Here is a 24,637-nt window from a genome sequence, read left to right as displayed (position 1 = left end):
TTAATGGGAAGAACCATGCACTTTGGCAGCAGTTGTATTGCAGGTCAGCTAAACATACACAAATGTACAGTTTGTAGATGTTTACAGTAGTACATATATAAGGAGTTAATTAATCCTTTATGTAAAAATACACCAGAAAAAAATCCTGCATTTAAATGTTACTTAAATGAAAGGGTACATAATTAGGAGGATGTCCTCTGAAAAATGGTCCCTGTGACTGTCCTACTAATGTACCATTAGATTATTTTTCCTTTGCCAAGCAGGTGCCTTTGGTTTGTTTTTGTTTATTTGGCAGAATTAGAGAAAAAAAACTACCATGAAACTCGGTGGAAGGGTGAAGCATAGCACAGTGAAGAACCTATTCCATTTCGGAGCAGATCTGAATCATTAGCTGGATCACTTACTTAGTTTTTCTTTCTCATTAACATTACCGCAGAGCATTTAACCCGAATAGGTGCCATGCACTTTAGTCCCAGTGGCCGGTATCCTCGGTTAACTGAACTGTCCCTCAGCGGGTCCCGAGCAGCCGGGAGGCATTGAAGAAGAAGGTAATAGATCGATTTCTGAGCGTGGTTCTGTTGTAGTTTTCTTCCTGTTGAAAAATTGTTTTTGTTCGCCACTCTGGCTAAATGTGCTGTGATTTGGCGCTCTTTAAATATTTTTTTTTGCTGAATTGAAAAATCAAGTCAATGGAAAGTAAATAGTCACAAAACATAGGCGGTTCTAGGAATATGATGTCTCTTTATCATAATCCACATTTACACAAGAAAAATATGAGAATCCCAATTCCCTAGATATCAGTGAAACCTTTTCAATGCTAGTTTTTCCAACCAAACTTCAAAGTCTTTAAAATCACTAAATAATTCAAATAACCAAAAGGGAAAGCAGAAAATATCCTCCTTTTAAGAAGCTGAAACCATAAAATGTCTAAGTCATAAAATATATATGACCTTTATTTTAACCAGGTAAAATCAATTGAGAACCAATTCTCATTTACAATGATGACCTGTCCAAATTAAGTGAATCGTTATTAAAATACCTGGCATTTAATTTTCTGTCATTCTAATAATCATTTAATTGTTTTCTCTACTTGCAAGTACTTTTGTGTGTGTTTTTTTGTTTTGTTAAAGTGTGTTTTGTATTCAAACATCATTAATTGGAAACCAGTAACTTAAACTCTTAAAATGAATGTACCAATGTTTCTTTTTTACATCCCAGTGATATATACTTAATGTTGAGAACCGTACTGCGTGTAACGTAGCTAATGTGAGCAGTGGTTTTCACTTAAAAAAGCGACTTTATTTACGTGGATAATACTTTGTATTCAATGTTAACGTGAACATTTGAAATAACACATTTTAATTCTCGCGCTGCTTTCACACAAACAGGTGCCTTTAAGAACCTGCAAAAAGAGATGAAGATAGAGGTGAAGGTAAAGAAAACACCTGATGTCTGAACCTGCTGTGCATCAGGTATGTGGCTTTAGTCCACCATCTAGTGGTACATATCTCCTTGCGTTTGCGCTCACGCCACCAGACCACCGTTTCAAATGAACAAACCTGTTGCATTTTATTTCTTCCGCTAAACCCTCGCGCCGGACCTTCCAGACGGCTGTAGACCCCCCCCCCCCCCGAGAATTGACACAATTCAATGAAGCCTTTAAATGAAGTCAGGAGACACGCGGCGGTTCGTTGTGCCCTACATACAGTGACTCATGTGACGGCAGCCAGCTAGTGAAGATGACTGGGATTACTTCCGTGCCTCGCTCTCGTCCCCATGCCTGTTTACGTTCGTCTGTGCCGCGCTCCCCTGGCTCCCAGCCGCCCCGCAGTATTTATAGCCACACAGCGGTAATCATCACTCAAGGAATCCTCGCGCAATCATCCTCAAACCACTAAACTTGAACTGAGTGCGAGAGAGAGAGAGAGAGAGAGAGATAGAGAGAGAGGGGGCTGAATTTTAGGATATTGCACCTGATCGGGGCTCACTGACGATGAAGGAGCGCGCGTCACCTCGAGGTAAAGCTGTCAGATTAATTAATCATTTCATTAGTTAATTGATATTTGTGTTTCCTATCGCGGGGGCTGCCTCAGTCCCCTTCCACCTGTGTACATTTATAGCATCCTATCCACCTACTTGTTATGATGATTGTTGCTTTGTTTCTTCCTCTTTTTTTGTTTTTGTTTTGTTTGTTTCTTCACGTGCTTGTGCGTCAAACACTGAACTCCACTGGAATAAAGAAACGGCAGCCGAATTAGAAATACCTGCTAACAGGCAGCTTAATGCATTTCGAAAGCGACTGCCGACCTGCAGCTGACGTGCACAAATGAGACGAGGGGGGCTGCGTGTTGTTTTCCAGTAGGCTCCTACAGTGGTTGCACTAATTCAAGCCTAGCAGATCACAGCCGGCAGCTGAAACTTGAATTTAAAATAGGAGCGCGTCCCCAAACAAGTGTTTTAACTTAAATCAATTGTGCAGATAAGGCGGACACCTGCAACAGTAGTTGCTGTCTGTACTGCACTGATGCTCTTATCTGTGCTGCCATTCATGATTCATTTATTCTTTGCTTGAATCAGCTCTCCAGATTTCACAGATCCATCATCCTACTTTGTTGCCCCTGCTGTGTGTGTGTGTGTGTGTGTGTGTGTTTATTTTTTTTCCAGGGCGTGCCTGTTGATACAAGTGCCTTAACATTTAACGACGAGCTATCACGTATCTGTTGAACTTGCATGGCTTTGCTAAAAATCAAGAGACGGCTCACCCATGAGCAGCATGAAGCTGCGATCAAGCCACCCTTGTAAATGTGTGCGCTGACCTTGTAGCCTCTCGCAGCTGTCAGACGGCCACGCTGTTGTGTTGGAGGCCAGAGCTCAACTCAGACTGTGTCCAGTTCACGTCTGAGGAGCCCCGCTGCTGATGAGTGAGTCACCGAGCGCCTTTGGTTCAGCTCCTCCACACTCAGTCATCTTCTTTTCAGCTGCGGCTCAGCGGAAACAGCCTTGTTTCGTCTGTCTCCTACCGGCTTGCCGCAAACTTGCTGTTTTCCAGCCTTGCCGCCTCATCTCCCCTCCATGTTTCTCTGTCTCGCTCACGTGTGCTTAACTGGACAGCGGCGGCAACAGAATAAAGGTTTAGGCAGTTCCTCCTGTCGTGTTCAGTAAAGAAAACGTGTCTAATTTAGAGCTGGAACAGAAAGAAATCGTTCTCTAAATGTCCCATTCATTTTACCAGACCCGCTTTCTGTGCCGTCTTATTCCGCCCACCAGTACGATTACTGGTACTATTTCTGCATGCCTGCTGGTTCAAACCTTTTGTTTCTCCAACTAATATGCACTACCAGCATCAAAGATCCTCCTGGCAGATGATTTAGAGAAGTACAGCTAAACAATGGCATCTATTCTGAATTTAAGTTGCACTCCTGAGTAGAAAAAGATTTATATCACTCTCTGCTCTACATGTTCCCGTTAAGTGCATTTAGTCTGTTCCTGAGACATATTTTCACCAATTTCTTACTGTACGGTCAACTGTTAAACGGTCAAAGTTAACCCTAAATCCAGCTACCAAGACTGGCAGGTACATTGATCGGCTTCCAAATTGTTCCGTTTTTGAATATCAGAAAGAGAAAAGTCAGGCAGAGCGCATATTCAGCGACTTGTTACTTGCTTTGTGAGGAGAAATAAAAGACTAAGAACCAACAGCCATGCTAACAACAAGGTGAGGCTGTACTTATGTACAGCATTGCATTGAGCTAAAGGCCAATGTCAGCTTATTCACATGCTACAATGAAAATACTTACTGATACCATGCCCTAGTGACATTTGCTAATTAGCGCGAAAGACAAAATGCAGTTGAGACTGATGGGAATGTCATCAGTTTTGCAGGTATTGGTCTTAATCTAGAGCATTGGACACTTCAACTTTTTTTTGCCCGATGACGGCTCGGAACGAAAAGTGACGGATCTCTAAACTCTCAGTCTAGGAACCGTAAATGTCTATATTGTGCCAAACTAGGTAGTAGATGTCGTTATAATTCACTTAAAGTGTGATAACTCCAACCTGCTGGAAGCGCCCGTTAAACATCCAAAGCTTATCTTCATTAATTCTCTCTGCAGATTGAATATCCGAACCAGACTTCAATGTTATCCATTTGATTGTTATTTTATACGGCGCTATGAAAATTCCCATTTGGGAATATCCCACGTTCTAGTTGAGAGCGTTGACAAACTGGCAACTTTGCAGCCCACAGAAAATCTGCTGCGTTTCTGCTGTCACAACACAGAAAAGTGGCAAGCAAACTCGTCATCATCCATGTAAACCAACAAAGGGACGAAATGGAGCTCAGAAGGGCGATATCATTTACACACACACACACACACACACACACACACACACACACACACACACACACACACACACACACACACACACACACACACACACACACACACACTAGTGGTGCTTTCATGAGCAGGTGGGAAGTGGGAACGTTTTGTTTTCATGTACTGCAGGTTTTAACATTTACCGTAGCTAGCAATCTTGACACGCCAAGCTAACCAAGCGTGGCTAAGGACCTTTTTCACAGCAGACATTTTGACTTGTCGCAGTAGTTGCAGCGGCATATTATTGATGGCTCAGATCAATTAGTTGGCCCAGAAAGCCATGACGGTAAACCAACATACACAAAAGAAGGAGCTCCACAAAGTGGGATTCCGCCATCATTAATACACTTGTGCTTTACCTACAATGAAAATGGTGCAGAGGGAAAAAAAAAAAAAAAAAAAAAAGGTCTGTTTCACCTCATTTTCAACAGCATGTTAATTTCTTCCTTTTTGTATACAAAACGCTGCCATGTTTAATGACATCAAACCTACTTCTCAGAGCTTCACGAACCTTCCACTTTCCGGGTGGGATATAAAGTGTCTTGCCCCACTCGGGGGTTGAAACTTCCCCACGTCACGGTTGCTCATGGGTGCAGCCTTATTCTGGGCCAAAGTGGAGGATTGACTGAAAGACGTCGTCGACACTTTTCTGAGCTGTTTCATGAAATGTCTTCCTACCCTTACCCCGCCGCCTTCTGCCTCTCTGCCCTTTTCCTCCCATCTGCAGCATTATGCTGAAACTGCCAACCACCGACCTCTGTAGAGATGCTCACCAGTTCAGACCAGTCCCTCTCCCGCTCCCTCACGCCCGACCTCCACTCTCCGAGCAGCTGTGGTCGTCGTGGAGAGACACGCGTCCTGTCCTCCCTGTCTCTCCCGGAGCCCGAGGCCTGGAGGAAGCAGAGTCCTGCCGCCCGGCCCGGCCTGGCGCAAGGCGTTCGCTCCTCCTCCCTGCAGGTCCCTCACGCTGTCCCCGAGTACCTGGGGCTGCCTCCCCGAGCAGCTAGCTTCGACGTGCCTCGTGGTCAGGAGGAGGGATTGTCGGATCAGGGCTCGGGGTCTCTGAGCCCCCACGGCATGCTGCGACGGCGGGGGGGACTTGTGGAGCAGAAGGACATCATCATGGCCCACCAGGCTCACAAAATACAGAGCACGCCACAAGCCCGCAGGAAGGAGTGGGAGTGAGTATAAAAGAGATTCAGAGTCAAAGGATTCCTTTTATATTGTATGTGTAAAGATGATAAATCTCCATGTAGGAGGATAAAAGTGCTGCTGTAGAAGAACGCAATGCACTTGATATGCGGTTTAACTTTTCAACCCGTATGTCATTAGAGGCCTCAAGGTTTCGGAAACGTATGAATGAGAATGCAGATTAGATTTAAATATTCCAGTAAATATCCCTTTTTGGTGGCAGACACTCATCACAGCAAGAAAAGCACAGATGTAATTAATGGTACTTCAATGATGTCCTCATTCCATTCAACGGTCCCAATAAGCCACGCGAGCAACCAGGCATAATAGCAGGGCTGCTGAAGTGGAAATGGCATGCAGCCCACACTGATGGTGATAAATACGTCTGTGCTTTTCCTGCCGAGATGTGTCAAACTGCCTGTCATCAGAATGACTTGTTGAAGTCTGACATACTGCAGCTTCAGCAGACACCGACAACATACAGGGCATTTCTGTTTTTCTTAAAGCGGCGCTCATTCATTTATATTTCCAAAATGGGTCAAATGACTACATAATGAGCGTTAAAGAGCATTTTTAGCATCTTTCAGCTGTTTGTTTTGGTTTTCACGGCCATCCTGTATCTTGTTTACAGCCCCAGCAGACAACAGAGGAGCGCTAATAAACCCAGTGTACAGCAGCTGCTCAGCACCCAACACCAGACAGACAGACAGACAGACAGACAGTCAGCAGCTAGCATGGTAACATAGTGGAGCATTCGGCAGCAAGATATGTCCCTCGGGCTGGAGGGCGGAGACCAAAACAGAGCGCCATCAAAGCGACACGTACACAACTTCAAGTGTATCGTAAGGTTGTGTTGCGTCAGCTTGATGTCTCAATACGCAACTGTTTTTTTGTTTTTTTTTAACTTGTTCCCCGATTTTACGAGATAGTCATTTGTGTTTTCAGCATCCCCCTCCGCCCCCGAAAGGCTACATAAAATATATAAACGAATAGATGGAGCTCATTTAGCTTTGATATAAATAATAAACATTTTTCTAAATTAATACTAATCATTATACACCATAAAAATGTAAATAGTTCAAATCTAATGCTTTTAGCTCATTGATTGGTTCTACAGCTCACACAGTGTTGTTGAGTCTAATCAAAAGCAGCAGGAATCCTGATTTGACCCATCATGAAATGGCCAAAAAAAATCATCTCAATAGTGATTCGAGGAAGGTTTGAGCATGTAACAACCTGTATGGCCCCACATCATTCTTTTGAATTGGGTTTAAATTTCACAGTTGGCCAGAATAAGATGTTGCTTTAATGTCTGCTGAAAGTCTCAACCAAAAGTAATAGTAATGTTGATGGCTGTCGGGCCTGAAGTTTTTTTTTATTACGCCTGGTGGTCAAAACATAATGCAGCTTTCAGAGAAAATTTACAGGTAAAGTATGACGTTAATTGTAAACAAATCAAGTTTGGAGCTTTAGAGGCCAAATAAACATGCTTAATGTATTTCCTACATCATAAAACATTTGCAGAGCCTTTGACACCTTGCACCTCTTTGTTGGCACATTTCTTGGCATGTTATAAAATAATGTTAAACCATCGCCGGGGTTCTTTATCCATTGTGGTAATAATGATAAAAAAAAATAAAAAAAAATCACACGGGCGACCTTAATGGGTAATACTGGAAATAAATCTGGTCAAGGCTTCAAATGATTAACCATCCCAGTGTATTAAGTATTTTTATTGTTGCTTTGTTGCTCAGATACAAAGTGCTTATTTAAAAAAGGTGCTCCATAGCAGCGCTACATATGCAGAGGCCTTTGTTGCAAGTATTGTTACAGTTTAACCAATGAATCACCAAATCAGTGACCACCACTTTCATCAGTTGATTAGGTTTTTTTTTTTTTTTAATTTTTTGAATGCCCGTGTAACATTTTTGTCTGCAGTTTACTGTAATCAGATGCTTTATAATGGTATTAAACACGCGTGAACTCCTGAGCTCTGGAGCCACGTCACTCTGATTATCTGTTTTCCTCCACTTGAATGTGGAGTGGCACTCCATCGGTGTAACCTCCAACCTACCAACAAGCCCCCCCCCCCCTCCAGCCTCTGATTTCTCACACTGCGCTGTACCCCCACATCCCACTCCACGTCCACTTTACTGGTGTACATGTTATCTCTGTTGCTTTCTCTGTCTCTCATATGAACAGAAACACAACAGCAGATTTGAAGTCAGTGTATATTCCCCAATCACACGTGTGCAAACGTTTCTCATATTCGACCTGTAAGTGTTGCTTGCATGAGCAATTACTGCATATGAATCATGGAAAATATTTTAAAATGGACCAAGAATTGGATCCAAGTACTGATTTTTGGAGTACGACTGTACATGTATTGTGGTTATTTGTCCATTAGGGGATGCTAGGGAATCAGAGAAGCAGCAGGGAAGCAACATATGATGCCTTTCGGGCTAAGCAGGACAGTTTCGATAATGTTGAGCTTGCTCTCAAAATGCAAAATGGCTTTTATGAAAACACATTATTGCTATGTATTGAGTGAAATGGCCTTTCTGTTTAACTTAAATGTGATTTAAGCCTGTTTTCCCACAAAACATTTGAGATTTTGAAATAAACAGCCAACATTTTGAGCTTTGTTGGTGCTAATGTCCAGATGTGGACTGTTGCTCTGAAACAGCAACCATGATGTTAGTATGTTTTAGCATAAGCCGCCACAGTGACACGCCAATCTGAGACGATAGAAGTGGCAGTTATTGGTCGAATCAAACTGACATAACTCAGTACTAGAGGGTGTCTGTTGCTAGGGAACAGAGAGAAAAATAAAATGATAAAACCACTCCAGTCAATGCTGGGTGAAAGCCTGTCTGCAATTATATAAATGCTCTTCAGAGTTCTGGTACAAAGTACGCCCATTAACGTTTTAACTCGCAGTGTCTGTCACCTGCAGCCTCACTTCAAATCTTCCCCCTATATGTGTTTCCAAAGATGTGTTTTTTTTTAAAAATTTTATGATCAAGTATGAACATAACTGCCGCAGCGCTCCCACCTATCGCTTCTGTTTTACATGAAAACCTTTTCTTGTTATTCCGGCAAGCATGGACCCTCTTTCTGCTGTGAGTTTATCTCATTCAAAGTTTAGTGAGGCCCGGGCAAATTGATCGAAGCTTTTCAGCTCTTTCGCTAACAGTTTACACAGCTATTTTTGGACGCCTTCGAGTAGGCTGCAAGCAAGAAAACCAAACACTGTTCTTAAAGCAGACTACACTCGGTCATCTGCACAGGCTCATCGGTGCTGTGACAGTGGGGTACGGGAGTCTTTGACACGTTCATCCCTCAAGATGTTGTCCAGTGACCCTGATGGGGAGGAGTGTGTTTGTGCTTGTGCGTGTGTGTGTGTGTGTGTGTGTGTGTGTGTGTGTGTGTGTGTGTGTGTGTGTGTGCGTGCGTGCGCGCGCATGCTAGGGAGAAACAGATTTCTGTAGGAAGAGGTTGCTCTATTGTGCAACATGGCTTTTGTTGGCAGAAATGAAAAGAACGGAGCAGGAATTCAAGAGAGCTATGTCGCTATGGAAACAACAGCAACCAGAGAGCTGCAGACACACACACACACACGCACACACACACACACACACACACACACACACACACACACACACACACACACACACACACACACACACACACACACACGCACACAGATATGTACTGTTTGCAGAGATGGACAAATATTTTTGTTGGGCAATGTGCAAGTAGATACTTTTTTCTTGTAACGAGTGTTTTTGAGAGATGTTTTTAAGTAGAAAGTGGAGATGATTGTGAGATATTTTAATATAATGCTCAGGCACCATGAATTATCAATCAGAAAAGTGTATATATTACATGCTGTTTATCATCTTGCTATTTTTACACTCCGCTCTGGATAGGTCAGTGCAGCTGCCCCGCTTTGCATAAAGTGACACGCCCTCCGGCTTCATGCAGATCAGGAAGAGGAGCGTTTTTGGAGCTCGGGTTGAAACTTATTCATAGATCCTGTATTTATTTATTTTTCCTTCTCCCCAGATCTCGACTTGTTTGCCAAGCATGAATTTGTCGCTCTCTCTTGGCTTGCTTTCACAACCCCCCTCCGCATTTTAAGCCCTCACCCGCTGCCCGTCTGCACTCTGCTATACCTGCATGTTGCTGCTGCACAGTGAAAGTCTGTCAGTCAGCAGCAGAGAGGGCTTGTTTTTGTGCTGGGACGTCAAGTGGACTGGTTGAATTTTAATTGTGACAAACGCAGCTCCAGGCATAAAACAAGCCCCGGTTGAATAATATGGAGTCTGTGGGGGCTGAAGTGGTCATCTTCAGGAGCCGGTGAGGAGGGAAGGAGAGCAGCAGATGGAGCGAGAGAGCCCAGTTGCCTAATGAGGTCTCACTTGTGGCACCGAGTGTGAAAAAGACCCGGCTTTCTTCTGCTTTCCCTCAAAAAGGGAGCAGCCCTAAGATCTATTTCATGCTCTAATTTTACTCGTGACTTTTACTCCAATATTAGCACAATGGCCTAGTTTTTAAATGTTTTAATAGTTCGAGTCTGTTTCCATTAATGAAAATATGACAATGAAAGTGTTCAAACGGGGGTTGACTGAGTCAAGAGCTTCTATAGGTGATCTCTTGTCTGTGGGCTCCCTTCCCCGCCTGCTCTCCACATATCCACAGACCCGTTATCTTTTTCTGTACATTGTCTGGCATGTTCAGTTTTATTTAGTTTGTACGCCCCTCTCTTTTCCCACAGCACCCACAAACATCTTTACATAATTGTTTTTGAAGCACATACCCACACAGCCTCCTGTAGCCTATATATCCTCCTTCTTTTTTTTAGGAAAAAAATAAAAAAAATGTTTTTTGAACATCCTCAACAAACTCTAATTGCCATGGTAACACAATATATGTCCCTCCTCTCCACCAGCTTTCATTCAGAGGAATTTTAAAATCGCCATGTTCAGTACTGTGGGAGGGGGCTGCCGGTGCTTATGCGCTCCCGGCTGATAATGTTCCAGTAGGTGATAGGACTGGCTGATCTAGCAGATTCATGCAACCTTCTTGCTAAAGTTTGCGCCCGATTAGAGAAGACTTTCAGATTCTGGTTTAGTCGCGTTAAACGGGCTTCTTCTTCTCACACGAGAGCTTCCTTTTTGTCAAGTTTACTGGGTCGAGAAGATGCGTAAAGTTTGGGAAGACTTCCGTCGGATCTCCATCTGAAGAGCACTTTTTTTCTTTTTTTGACCACGTAGCTCCCGGTTTGTCAGGTCAAAACGGGCTTGGATGTTAATAGAAATTTTCAAGGTATAAACTCGTTGTTTGTTTGTTTTTTTGTTTTTGTTTTGTTTAGCGAACGCTAAGAGTTGTTCAGAGCTGTTTGTTACGTACATGGAAGATTTTCCTGAAGCACACGCCAACTGAATGATAGTTCTTTTTTCCTCTCGTGGATATGGAGTGATCTGTAACTTTTTGGGGGAATCTTGGCGCTCGTAAAGCTGTCAGTGGAAGGTGGATGATTTTTCGCTTAGCTCCACTTTGAAAGCTCATTTTGAAGTCGCCCTTTAGTGAAAACACTTTTTTTTTTAAGCCGGTCGTGTCCTCATCTCTTTGTAGAATGGCTCGGTTCGGAGACGAGTCCGCTCCCACCACGGTGGACTCCGGGGATGGGGACTTGGAGGGCGGCGGCGACGCTCAGGACACCGCTTCGGCGCAACTGACGGCTTCCTTGAAACAAGCCAAGGCGCAGCGGGCCCGGACCATGGCTATGTACAACCCCGTGCCCCACCGGCAGAACTGCCTCACCGTCAACAGGTCGCTCTTCATATTTGCAGAGGACAACATCATCAGGAAATACGCGAGGCGAATAATTGAATGGCCATATCCTTACATAAAAGCAGCACAATTAAATGTTTAAAGTTGTCTTAGCTTTCCTGATAGTTTGTTAAAGCTTTGTTAGGCTCTTAGTTCAGCACCATGGACAGCAACAGCTAGCATGCGAGCAGCTGCAACTAATAGATGCAACTCCCTTTTACTGCTGAGTGTTGCACCATGTCTAAAAAGTGCAATCTAGCGTGCCTAGTCTTGTCTATGTCTTTTGATTGTTTTCCTCTTTGTTCAGTCTCTTTGCTTGTCTGCATAACCCCCTCCATCTTTTCCAGCTGTCAGTTAAATGATCGGATTGAAAATTACCTTTTTAATGAATTCCTCTGCATAGATGAATTTACCTACTTCGTAATCCTGCTGAGTAACATATATGTATTCATCTGTGGGCTCCATTTGCTCCAGTGCTGGCAGAAGACAGAAAGTTTAGCATGTGGTGATCATTAGAAGCAGCTCTGCTAACTGTGGGGGTGGCATGTAGGCACATCTCTGATGCCTTAGTGCTCATTGGAATATGAACCTGGCCATGAGTAGGTGTCAGTTCAAATCCATGCAGGCAGCATTTCTTTGCTTCCTGCTGTAGCGTTGGCCAACAGTTTCTTTCTCGTGAACTTCTGCAGGTCTAACAGAGCTCATCAGGGAAATGATTTCTCCTGTAACCTTAAAGCACAATCACGTTTAGTCATGGCAAGATGACTACGATGCTTGTTCAGTATTTATTCTTATTTATCTTGTTCATGTTGGAGTTGTTTTCCTGATCAGTTGTGTTCACGTTCAGATGTTTTGATAGAATAATCAGTTCAGCAGCATCTCTCAGCTGCCATATCTACCCACTGCTCCTCCTGTCTTACACCCCCTCCGGTGCAGCGTGCCAGTCTCCCACTGTTACCTAACCGCAGGCTCTGTGGGTGTGTGGGAGTGAGGCTAGTGGTCAAGACTAGCTGGCCACTGGCAGCACGGTACTGTGACTGTCGGTATCACAGAGGCAGAGTTACACTATGTGGGAGAGAGCTGGCCAGTAGTACTGCGGTGGATCGTGGGCTGTGAAAGCAGCACATGTCAGAGTGTTGACTGGGTGAGACCTGTAACGTCCAAGCTTTGAGATTGTTGGAGCGAAACAGATTCATGTGAATTCACAGGAAACGGTGACACTGGTGCCTCTTTTGATTGTATGTTACTGCAGACGTAGATCACGTTTCACACAAGATTAGTCGTTACTGGGACCTTTATTGCCCAAATTAGGCACTTTTTTTTTTTTTTTTTTATAACAAATTGCACCGTCACAGCGATCCTTATACTTACACTGACAAATTCTGTGGCTATAGATTAGTCGGTAATTGTTTTGAATCATTAAAATAAAAGCTGAAATTCTCTGCTCGCAGCTTTGGTAATGTGAGGATTTGCTGCTTTTTTCTGTTTTATAATGTAATAAACTGACTATATTTGGTTTTGGTGTATAAACAAAACAAGACTGCAGACCATTTTGAAAAGTATGCTGTGGAGTTTTAGATTATTAATGTATTTTTTTCTACCCTTCCATATCTACATTAGTCTCCATTCATATGCATATAACATTAACACCCACAAGCAGAATCCTAAAGCTCTATTTTGTTACGTAATCCATCACACTCCATTAATTACTGTCAAGCGTAACATTCTTAATGTGCCTTTCAGAAAAGAAACTGTAAATGAACTGCAATGCACTGCACATGTATGGATTTGAAGACATATTAAACGTACAGATGTTTAGAAAATCAATAACTTGATAGGGAAGAAGTTGATCTGCAAAAATTTTGAGAATCAGTTGATCGTTTGAGTCAAGCAACGGTGGCAACAGTTCTTTTGTGATTGTAAGCTGAACATATTTGGGTGGTGGACTTTTGGTCGTATAAAACACGTTATTTAAAGGTGTTACCTTGGACTTTATACAATAACGATTAAGGCATTTTTCCACAGTTATCAAGATTTTACAGACTTGGGGCAGAGTCGTCAGTATTGAAAATGGATGTTAGTTGCAGCCCTTTATTGATTAAGTTGTGGCTCAGTTTTAGATTATATTAAACCCAACCATACGTTATGAATGTGTCCACTGACATTCAATCAGTGATTGAAAAACATAACAAAATGAGAAGGAAATGCACAACAGAGCCTAGATAAATCAAGAGTCAACTGGTTTCATTTGATAAATCAAACGTAAGACAGTGGCTACTTGGAAGGTCAGAAAATATTTTTAATAAATCAAAAACAGCATAATGTATGTAACATAGCAGTAGTGAATGTGATTTGGTCTAAAAGGGCTAAAACTTGCGTAATGACTGGTATGCATGGTAACAGGTAATGGTTAGTAACAGAGTGGGCGAGATTATTAAGTATTTCCCACTTTAGCTATTTTCAACCACTTTCAATGACAACAATGTGGACTTGTCAATGTGAGTCAGTGTGAGTCCCAGAGGCCCCCATCTCAACACTCCTCTGTGAGTCAGTGACCCCATTTCACTCAAGGCAGGAAAATTAATAATGAGCAGCGACGATCTCTTGGGAACACCGCGGGACTGAAAGTCACAAGTGTTGGGGTACATAGTCTCACCGTGCGTGCAGCTCTACACAGGCTGTACCCGCACGGCCCAGGCATGTACACACATATACACACGTTTCGATTGCTAGAAAATCTATGATGGCCTATTTAGGTTTTCACTGACAGGAAAACATGAAGGCACAAAAGAAATGACAGAATTATCACACCTTGACGACTGCAAAAAGCATCACACAAGAAATTAAGCAAGAATTAATTTTCAACGTTGAACACGACTAATCAGCAGCTTTAAGAGTTTGAGATCACTGATTTGTGATTGTCTTGAACGAAACAGAACTGTGTAAGTATTTGAATGCTACATAAGGATTATTTTCATTGTCTATTCATTGATTAATCATTCGCTCCATAAAATTCAGAAAACATAAAAAAATTCCATTCCCAATTTCCCGAAGGCCTAAAGTGATGTCATCAAAATTCCTGTTTTGTCTGACCAAGACTCTAAAATCCAAACATATTAACTGTCACACTGAGAAACTGAAACTAACAATTTGCATTTTAGCTTGAAAAATTTCTGAAATGATTAATTAGCAAATGAACTCGTGTTTACATTTTTTGTCAATCTACAAATTGACGAATTTCAGTTTAAAAATGTTTTATCGAAAGACGTCAGATTTTGTTACATGTGTTTATTATTTATTTGCACATTCATCATGTTCTATTGAAATTTAAAATTCAGAGTAGCAGAGAATTAATGAAATTGAACTTACAAAATTCCATCACAGAGTCCAAGATGATATCTTTAAATATGATGTTTTGTCCTGAACTGATTTAGAATGAAATAAGCAACTGCACGTAAAATTTGAGAAGCACGAAGCAGAGAGTGGGTGACACATTTTCTTGAAAAATGACCTAAATGATTAATCGATTATGAAACTTGATGTTGAGTCACTTTCTGGTGACTAATTGTGTCAGCATTACATCATATATACATTCATAGAAACGCCTACCGTGTCTTGATTTTTTTTTTTTTTTCATGTTTGAACTGCAGTTGATTGTTGAACTGCTTCACAAATCTGTCATTTATGAAACATGAAACATTTATGGACCAACTAGTGAATTAACTCAAAATTTAAGTTTTAGCTCCAACCTCGGCTGCTTCCCTTTCGTGAGAAGGACACGACATTTACTGATACAAGTTAGTCACGTAAAGACTCTGAGATGGATGTACACTGCAGGTTATAAAGTCTGCTGTGGTGCAAGCTGCTGGCTTGCAAAGGGGCCATGAGAACTGCTTGCTGTAGTGAGTGCGGTTAGACCACTCGGGCCAAGGTGACTTCCCAGCGCTCTCCTTCCCTCCCTAACCTGCTCTCTTTCTCTCCATTAAAAGCACTTTTAAAAGCAGGTTTCCATGGATACTGCATTCTCTCTAACAGATTGCTTCCAATACCAGAGAATGTGAACCATGCCATAATTCATCTGTCACTTAATCATCCATCCATGTATTTTATTTTTTTTACTTTCCACTCGACCACTTTGAAATATTTGTGGAGATTTTCCAAAAACTATGACAAAAAAACTGTTATTGCTGTCAGTGTTTTGGACATTTGAAGCTATAGACATGAGGAAATGTGTGACTGAGAATATTCTCAGCATTAAAACATAGGACTTATTTGTGTCATGTTATCGTGTATAGTATCTTGTTGTGCCTTCAAAAACAGAACAAATATGAAATACAGTCATGTCTGGTAATCTCCATCGGATGTTTTTCTGTTTTCTATTTGTCTGTTTTTATGTGCCAGTTTTGTCCTTGTATTGTGATGAAAGAACTTTTCCTTAACTTGACGGCCTTTACACCCTTTGAGTACATGATCCTGGCCACCATCACCGCTAACTGTGTTGTCCTGGCCTTGGAGCAGCACCTCCCTGGAGAGGATAAGACCCCCATGGCAAAGAGACTGGTGAGCACAAAAATCTGTTTTCTTATCCTCGACACAGATTTGTTTTTTAGACATGGACATGTGAGGGGGTAGAAAACAAACCTGAATGTGGGGTAAGTTGACAAGTTGTTTTTGTGTTCAGTCTACAGGTTTTGCAAAGTCCCCAAAAGATGTTTACTAGATTCAGTTTTAGGATATAGCATGTATATTTCACGAGTGGGTGTCTGAATTTGAGCTTTTTCAGTGTCCAGTCTTCTTTGTTTTTTAGATATTTCAAATTAGGATCCATTGAAGATCCTGTGTGTTATCTTCTGGATATTGTCTTTAATAAATACTAACGTATCACCACCTCAGATAGTGTCTTATTTTTTTGCATTTATTTCAGTGTAGAGTGAAGTGGAAGTCAGAGCATGTTTTTTTTTTGTAATGCGATGTAGGTATTTCTTGGTGAAGCAGAATGGGTGGATTTTGTTTGAAGAATGATTTAAATCCAATCTATTACATATAATTCAGAAAGTGGCTGCGGCTTCATTGTGCAACATTGAGCTGTAGAGCTGCTCATCTTGATCTACACCTCCCTCACTCAGATTGTTACATCAGGAAGAGGAGGAGGAGGAGGAGGAGGAGGGAGAAATTAATAAATTTGACTTCAAATAATTTTTTGGAAATGTAAAAAAAATGTTTTACAGAATACACTATGATATTTCAGGGCTTTCTGAGGATTATTTTTTTTTGTGTTTGTGGGTTAGCTGGTCACATTCTTTTCAAGATGGGTAATTTTTGGTTTATAGGAAGAGAAAGAAGAGACATTTTGTCATAAAGATATTTTAAAAAAATGATGTATATGGGACATAATTAGCAACACTAAGAGATAAATGTGCACTTAACATAGGGATGCAGGATTTGACCACTCATTGACACAGTGAAAACGTCCAAATATAAGCTCATTATATTGTGGCAATGTGTTTTCTACCCCCCTGCTGTGCGTGCATCCATTGGTTGTAAACGGGAAAGCTGGCCGTGTAGATGAATGTATGCAATCAATATTTCAGACTTGCAGTCAGTATATATTCTTCAACCCCTACAGGTCATAGTTCAGACCTTGTTCAGCAGCTCACACCCTGCTGACCTCTATGTTTACATTGTTCCTACAGGAGAAAACAGAGCCATACTTTATTGGGATATTCTGCTTTGAGGCGGGGATCAAGCTGGTGGCGCTTGGTTTTGTTTTCCATAAAGGCTCCTATCTGAGGAACGGCTGGAACGTCATGGACTTCATAGTCGTGCTCAGTGGGTGAGTGACATCAGTTGGTCTCCTTGACGACCTGAATTTTCAACAGAGTGGGAAATTTTTGTTTGAAACATTGTCAAGTTATTACTTGCCAAACATACTGGTGAAATCTGTTTTCGGAGGAGGAACAGCTATCACCTCCCAACATCGCTGCATATTCTGACTGAGACAATCAAGTCTGAGCAAAGCAATGAAGTTGAGAAGCAGAAGTCTGTTTCTGTGTTCCCATTTCAGTTCTTTCTTTCAACAATGTTCAACACAGAAACACTGGACTCTCCTGGCGGATGTCAAAATCCCATAGGTTTATGTCATGGCCAATAGTTTTGATGATTTTAGATTTATTTCAGAGCAATCATTCCTTTCACTTTGGCATCCAAAGTTGAGGGGTAATCAAAAAGTTCTGAGTCTGCTCCTGTTGTGCATGAATGCAGCAGAGCACTGTGACATGCACGGAGCTGAGGGATGCTATACCCTTTGTGAAAAAGTATTCCAATTTAAGTTGCTTAATCAACACCAGCAGCTGAGTTATAAAATTTGTTGTGACCACTGGTAAGTACCATTTGGGATTTGACCATGGACGTGAGTGGAAAACGCACATAAAAGTTTGGGGAACAGAAAGAAGTAGCAGGGAGCCATATCCGCCGAGCAGGGCTGGCTGGGTGCTACGATTGTGTTGTTGAAAGGGTGAAACTTGCAATGTGCTGTTAGCAGGTGCGTTGTGTTCGTGCCACAGCTGAGGGTGTTTGCGCAGAATGCTTTTCCCTCAGACACCTCAGAACATCACATTAGAACCCAGCGTTGACGGTCTGATCCCGTGTTGACAAATTCGCGGCGCACCACCCCAACAATGTGAAAGAAAATCAAGCTGGTTGTGCTCCTCACCTGATGTGCCTTCTTCAATCCTGGACAGCGACGTTCTGCACCTCTTGAAACACGAACGCCACTTGAAACGCCTCGCCCAACTCAACGCTTCATTGCTGTCGGCTTTTTGAAGCATTTCGAGAGTCTCCGTTGCAGATTTCCTGAGTTTGACACTGAATGTGATGTGCGCTCTCTCCTAATGTCCATGGTGACGTCGCTGAGGCACCTGGACCACTGCTCACAAACGGTGTGTAACTCGGGTGCTGATGTTGATCAACTTGGAATACCTACCCACAAATGTTATAGCTTCCCCCTGCTTTGTGCACTTCACGCACAAAAGCAGCAGTCACAGTCTTGGAGTAGCAACTTCATTTATTTTTAGTTGAGAACAAACCATGAAACTATATCTGCTTTTCTGGACACAAAATTGACCTACAATTTAAACATTTAATAATTTAAGCTGCAGATTGTTCTTTAGTTTTATTCGCAGTGTCCCTCAACTTTAGCTTTCACCTGGTAGCTCACAAAATTTTAAGGTTACTGACCAGATGTTTCTTGATGAAATGCCACTTTGTAGTGTAGTTCATGTCTACCTCAGTTTTTGACATACACAGGCTTCTACTTTTTTTTTTTTTTATAAAAGACCCAGATGTTTCAAGGTGTTAATCTCTTGTACCCATGATTTACCAGGTGCACTTTCAGTAAAAGCGCTCCAACTGTGAGTCACATAACACTGTCAATAGGAAAAATGGGACTTTCCACCCTGGAAGCAGGGCTGCCTGAAATAATAGGTATTGCGCTTCCTGGAAAAACACATTAAAATTGAAACATGAGTGGCGAATAAGTGCCACTAAAGCATTCAGTCCTTTCAAACCGCCCAGACTCTGACCTCCATTCAGCGTCTCTGTCTGTCAGCAGCAGAGATGCTAAAAGGACAGCAGCCACACTGGCTGTCTTCACCGGACTGACTGACACTTTAAATTTACTGGATAAAAATAGTTTCCATGTCTGCTCAATAGGAATAAATCTGCAGTGTTTTTGTGTATGCAGTCATTGATTTTCTATTGAAAGCAGAAAGGTCGCAGTGACACTGTCCTGATTCATCATTACATGAAAAAGTTGATAAGGTATAAATAGGAGGATATTTGTATATTTAAACACCTGTTGTTCATTACACCTGGGCTTTTTTTTTTTACTATTGCATGTGGAAATGTCTGCTGTGAAAAAGGATTTATGTTAAATTGGGACTAAAGTGCCCCTGAAATGTTCTTGTTGGAGGTGTTTTACAGCGCTGCTCTTTCTACATGATAGCTCCCGCTGTACTAGCTTCAGTAATGGACTTCCTCACAGAGAATGTCTTTTTTTTATTAGTATTAGCACTGAGCAACAAAACCTTTTAAAACGAAAGCAAACTGTCGCACATAAGCGGAGCGGGAATTTTCTGCCCAAAAGTAAATGACTACAGTAATTTAATGCCGTGTAGGTATACGACCATTATTTCACAGTATTATATTGTCAAATATTTGTGGATAAATGTCCGATGTCAGGTAGTGAATGCTCAGCTGTGCTAACACAATTGTAGAATTCCTGTTCCTCCCTGCACAAAGACCGACCACCATTCATTTTTTTGCATAGTCCTGAATATCTTACTCATTCTAACTATATATCATCAAAGTCATTTTTATATGCTTCAGGATGTGATGCCTCGTTAGCTGTAACTGCTAGCGAGCTCATGTCAACAAGGCGGAGGGACGTTTTCTCAGTTAGTTTGTTCTGTTGAAGGCAAGACGACTGAGATCGAGGTAATATAGGTGTTACGTCACGTGGTAAAATACCTTTTATATAATGAGAGGCAAATTAACAAGATGAATACATTTAGCCAAAATGATAGTGGCCTAATCGTAACCATAATCATTTGTAATCTCCTACAAACTGAAATGATCGGTTTGTTAAAAAGAAAATTGCATGAATAAACATTTGTTAAATAAAATGTTTGTGGGACTCATGACAAATTAATGCTGTGCTAGACTTTTCCTAATGACAAGTTTCTGATTTGTAGATAGCATTCACATTAACTTCCAAGTAATAATTACAATTAACTGTTTTAAAAGCTCCAATCCAAACATAATAATATGGAAGAATATGAGAACCAAGCCAATGTGAAAGCCCTTTGTTCACTGTACTTAAACCTGAATTTAATATATTGCAAATTTGTCTGGGGAAAGTATTTTAATTTCCACACATGCAGCTCTCAGTTGAGTTAAAAATAGGGATTTTCACCATTTCGACCCCCTATCCCATATAATGTGAATCAGCCCTTAAAACATTGGTTTCTGAAGTCCCTAAATTGGTCACAAGTATGGAGTTTAGATTTTAAAGACAGTCTCAGTTTGTTCCAAAAACAGATGGACGTGATGTACACCACAGCGACCATGTTCATGATAATAAGGGAAGATGTCACCCAGTATAATGTCGTGGCTCACTAATGGGTTTTAGTTGCTTTGAATAATTTTGACTTTGGCTTCACAGACATGTCTTGTTATTTGGAGCAATTCGCTGTAGATTTTTGTGGCTTTCTATGAGATTTATTGACAATAAGAAAAATACATATGTAGGATATTGCAGGCCTCCTCTTTTAATTCACCGAGATTCAAGATCACAGTTGGAAAAGCACAATTTTAATAATAAAATGTAGATGGAACCCCCCCCCCCCCCCCCCCCCCCCCCCCCCCCCCCCCCCCCCCCCCCCCCCCCCCCCCCCCCCCCCCCCCCCCCCCCCCCCCCCCCCCCCCCCCCCCCCCCCCCCCGAGTTTGTGTGTGTTTGGAGGTATGGCTCCAACTGCTCTCTTTTCATTTTGAATAACTCCATGGTGAATTAAAAGTTTTAAATTAATACTCAGCAACTGATTCTGCAATTAATGTTGACAGAATTCATTTTTAGTTTACCAGTCTGTGGCTGGTGAACCAAAAGATTAATTTCAAACGCTGATTGTCGAGTTATGTCGGTGCATTCATGCATGTGTCGCTGCGTGTGTCAACGTTTATCAATATTTTTCATATGCTTGCTTGTACTGCTGCTCAAAGGCTTCTAATTCCAACATACTGTACCTCGTGTCTGACATATGGTTAGCAATGCTCGGCCCTACGGGCTGGTCATGATTCTTGTAGATGTACTTGTTCTCTGTATGCATATACATTTACTCACCTTATACATCCACAGGAAAACACAACACGTAAATGCAGGGAAATGTGTGTTTCCATGGCACAGTCAGGCTCTGCAGTCAGCGATAGGTGGGTGGATAAGTGGATTGGCAGTTGTGTCTAAAACCTGCTTTGGTTCGCCCCCAGGACCTCTGTGAATTAAATGTGAATGCAGCGCTGGAGATGTTATGCAAAAACGTAGAACGAGTGGATGGATGGAGAAGAAAGGAAGAGGGAAAACAAGGGGTAGAAAAAAGAAGATGGAAAGACACCCAAGGAAAAAAACATGCTAAGAGACTTAATTTGTTCCCTATGAGACTGGCTTCAGTAAATAATCATGCAGTAGTTTAACCATCGTTACCACTGGACGGATGTTTATTGCTAAGTGTACAGGATCTAGCATTCAGGGAAGATTGCTACTGGCATGTTGACATCTCATTTCAATCTGACACCCACATCTTTCTTTTTCTCAGTATATCTTATTTCTCTTTCTGTCTCTCGTTCTCGCTCTCTGCCTCTTACATAAAAGGGACATCAGCATCACATTTACAGACCAGTTAGTGCCGGCCTAAATGCTCAACAGCTGCGTCGTTGACAGATTTCAAGGTTAAGGTGATCAGTCGGTTTTAATAATCCTTTCTGAACAATACTGATTGCTTCAGTGGGACACTTTGAAAGTCTCTCATTAGGCAACCGTCAAAGTTTGCAACAAATCATTTTGCTTTTATTTTCTCATTAAATGGCTCGCCAGCCAAAAGAAACAAAGCGCTATTTAATACAAAGGCTTGTTTGTGTCGAGCTCATTATTCAGACGCCTTCAACTTGTTGAGCTTTTTCATATGAAAACACAACGGGGCTAGAAACGGCATGGCTGGGGCAACATAAGATCATCTTTTTAAAGAATTCATAGATATTCAGAAAAGCTTGAACCGTACAGTACCAGAATCCTCTGCTGACCTGACCGTTCAAGGGCAACAACGTAAAAAGATGTAATAATCTAATGTGAATTGTCAGCCAAGCTTTTTAATTGGTAGTACACTCTTTTTTCTTTTTTTTTTTTTAACAGAAAAAGCTAAAGTAGATTTCAAGTTTTTGTGACGCAAAATCTACTAAACATGGTCTTTTACAGAAACAGACTGTGCCTGCAGTATAATCCACTTCTGTCAACTCTCCATTATGTTCCAAATATAGTTTCAACAGAGCAAGACTTAATATGGTGCTTGTGTGTTTTAAAACTTTAATTCTGCTATGAAAACCTGTTAAAATGTGTTAATGTTCTCGAGCTGCAGCTCATAACTGGTTTTCTGCTAAATATCTTTACTGGCTTGCTCATATCTGGAAACAAACTTTTACTGCCTGGACCAACTCTGTAGTAATGACGAGTGGTAGAGACACATGATCATAACTTTTATTTTCTCTTGGTCAGCAAACACAGTACAAAATGTTTTGTTAACTTCCATCCAGGAACTTGCATCTTTCTCTTCAATTAATGGCTAACAACAGTAGTTTCATTCCCTCTGTCGACATGCACTTCACTCAATGGCTGCTGCTACAACGTGCTGGTAAAGTTATTTCTGCCACCTGACTGTGTGAGAGCTGCCCATTTCCCACAAGGGCCCACCTCACACACAGGTTATAAAGGCCAGCTTGCATAACATAGAAGGCTCAGCTGGTAACATGTTTGCATGTGTTGGAAACAACCACATAAACAATAGGACTGCAGTTTTACAAGGAAGAAAACTATTTACTGGCCAATCATGCCGACAGAAAGTAACTGTGTAATTGATAACACCTATTTTATCTCAAACGTCACTTGAAGGCTGGGGGTGCAAGTTGTGCAACAGCCAGATGGAGTTCAGGGAGTTTGTCACTAGCAGACCTCATTCCAGTCCTCTACTTTACAAAATAATTCAAAACTATATTCGTTGGAACTCGAAAAGTTGGCTCTTAAACAGGGTTTCAACCAACAATTATTGATTCATTTTTAAGTTATTTTCTCAATTAAATGATTAACTTTGGTTTCAAAAACTGTGAAAAATACATACTTTTTTAAACGACCAATAGTTTATTTTCTTTTACTACTGTGATTCAATGACTATAGATCAGTCATTCAGATTGCCTTACTTTAGCTACACACCCAGCTCCCTAAACAATTGAATTTCAAAATTCCTACCAATTAATATTTGCTATATTAATTGACTAATCGTTTCAGTTCTAGCTCATAAAAGTGTCTGCAGTTGACAAGCGGTGCATGAATTTACGCAGTGAACAAACAATTTCATGTCACATGCAGCAAAAAATGCACAAAGCCGTCAGTCATCTCAAATCTTCTTCTATGTTACCAGTTCCAGCTGTGGCCATGGCTGGAATTGGTAACCGCCGACCTGATTTCCTGCCACCTATCTGACACATTTTCTAGGAGCACATATGCTGCTCCTTTCTTCTCACTCACTCGAACACACATGCTCCGACATTTTCACTCTGGTGGCACAGCACAAGTAAGTCAGACTTAAAAGAAAACACACATGTGTCATAGAGGCCGGCTGGGAATAAAATCGAGGCCACTGGGCCAGCGCTGGCGGCATTCATTCCATTTCATATTAATGAATTGCTAGAAGCTAATCTGCTGGGACGCTGAGCTCAATTAAAATCCTTAATCTGAGTGAAGAGTGTGTAGCAAAAAGGACTACAGCTAGAACAACTTACCCACAATCCAATTTAAATCACTGGGATTCCTAAAATGGTCAATTATACCCTGCGGCAAACAAGAGTAGCACAGGTGGACCTGATGCTTTGATTAGTAGTGAAATGTCTCCCAAATGATGTGTGTGTGTGTGTGTGTGTGTGTGTGTGTGTGTGTGTGTGTGTGTGTGTGTGTGTGTGTGTGTGTGTGTGTGTGTGTGTGTGTGTGTGTGTGTGTGTGTGTGTGTGTGTGTGTGTGTGTGTGTGTGAGAGAGAGAGTGCGCGTGTGCATGTATGCTTGTTACTCCATTTCTGAGGTTGCAGGTACCGATTGTTGCCAGTGAGCCTGTTGCCTTCCTGTTGGTCGATTAATTCTGATAACTCCCTCATCAGACCTGATGATACTGATCCCAGCTGTGCTTGCATGAGTCTATCTGTCTGTGTGTGTGTGTGTGTGTGTGTGTGTGTGTGTGTGTGTGTGTGTGTGTGTGTGTGTGTGTGTGTGTGTGTGTGTGTGTGTGTGTGTGTGTGTGTGTGTGTGTGTGTGTGTGTGTCAGCTTCCCACCATGTTTTATGAAGGATATCAGGTTTCCCTTGTTGGGCCGCTCTGCTGTCCCTCTCGCAGTGTGGCACTTTGCTAAAATTGTTGCTCTTT

General features: G+C 41.7%; 2 protein-coding genes across 5 annotated transcripts in view; both read left to right on the top strand.

Moving 5' to 3' along the window:
• Positions 1-1,583: 1,583 nt before the first annotated feature.
• On the top strand, positions 1,584-11,511 carry LOC138617167 (uncharacterized). The gene is made up of 5 exons (XM_069691921.1): positions 1,584-2,018; positions 5,107-5,560; positions 6,202-6,307; positions 7,773-7,846; positions 11,211-11,511. Exons 2-5 carry the CDS (start codon positions 5,145-5,147, stop codon positions 11,509-11,511), a joined length of 897 nt encoding a protein of 298 aa, XP_069548022.1. The 5' UTR covers positions 1,584-2,018; positions 5,107-5,144.
• LOC138617277 (voltage-dependent R-type calcium channel subunit alpha-1E-like) overlaps positions 11,396-24,637 on the top strand; it is a 52,501-nt gene continuing 39,259 nt past the window's right edge. For all 4 annotated transcript variants that reach the window (XM_069692119.1, XM_069692117.1, XM_069692120.1 and 1 more), the window contains exons 1-3: positions 11,396-11,474; positions 15,865-15,968; positions 17,102-17,241. In XM_069692119.1, the coding sequence (XP_069548220.1) occupies positions 15,876-15,968; positions 17,102-17,241 (233 nt within the window). In that variant the 5' untranslated portion in view covers positions 11,396-11,474; positions 15,865-15,875. The remainder of the gene's footprint in view (positions 11,475-15,864; positions 15,969-17,101; positions 17,242-24,637) is intronic.

This window comes from Brachyistius frenatus, unplaced genomic scaffold, assembly GCF_029030835.1.
Source record: "Brachyistius frenatus isolate BFR_SWC_R1_liver_20210118 unplaced genomic scaffold, ASM2903083v1 Contig_12, whole genome shotgun sequence".
Taxonomy (NCBI): Eukaryota; Metazoa; Chordata; class Actinopteri; family Embiotocidae; genus Brachyistius; species Brachyistius frenatus.
The sequence above is the reverse complement of the archived record's forward strand: the minus strand, read 5'-3'. Positions and strand labels throughout refer to the sequence as shown.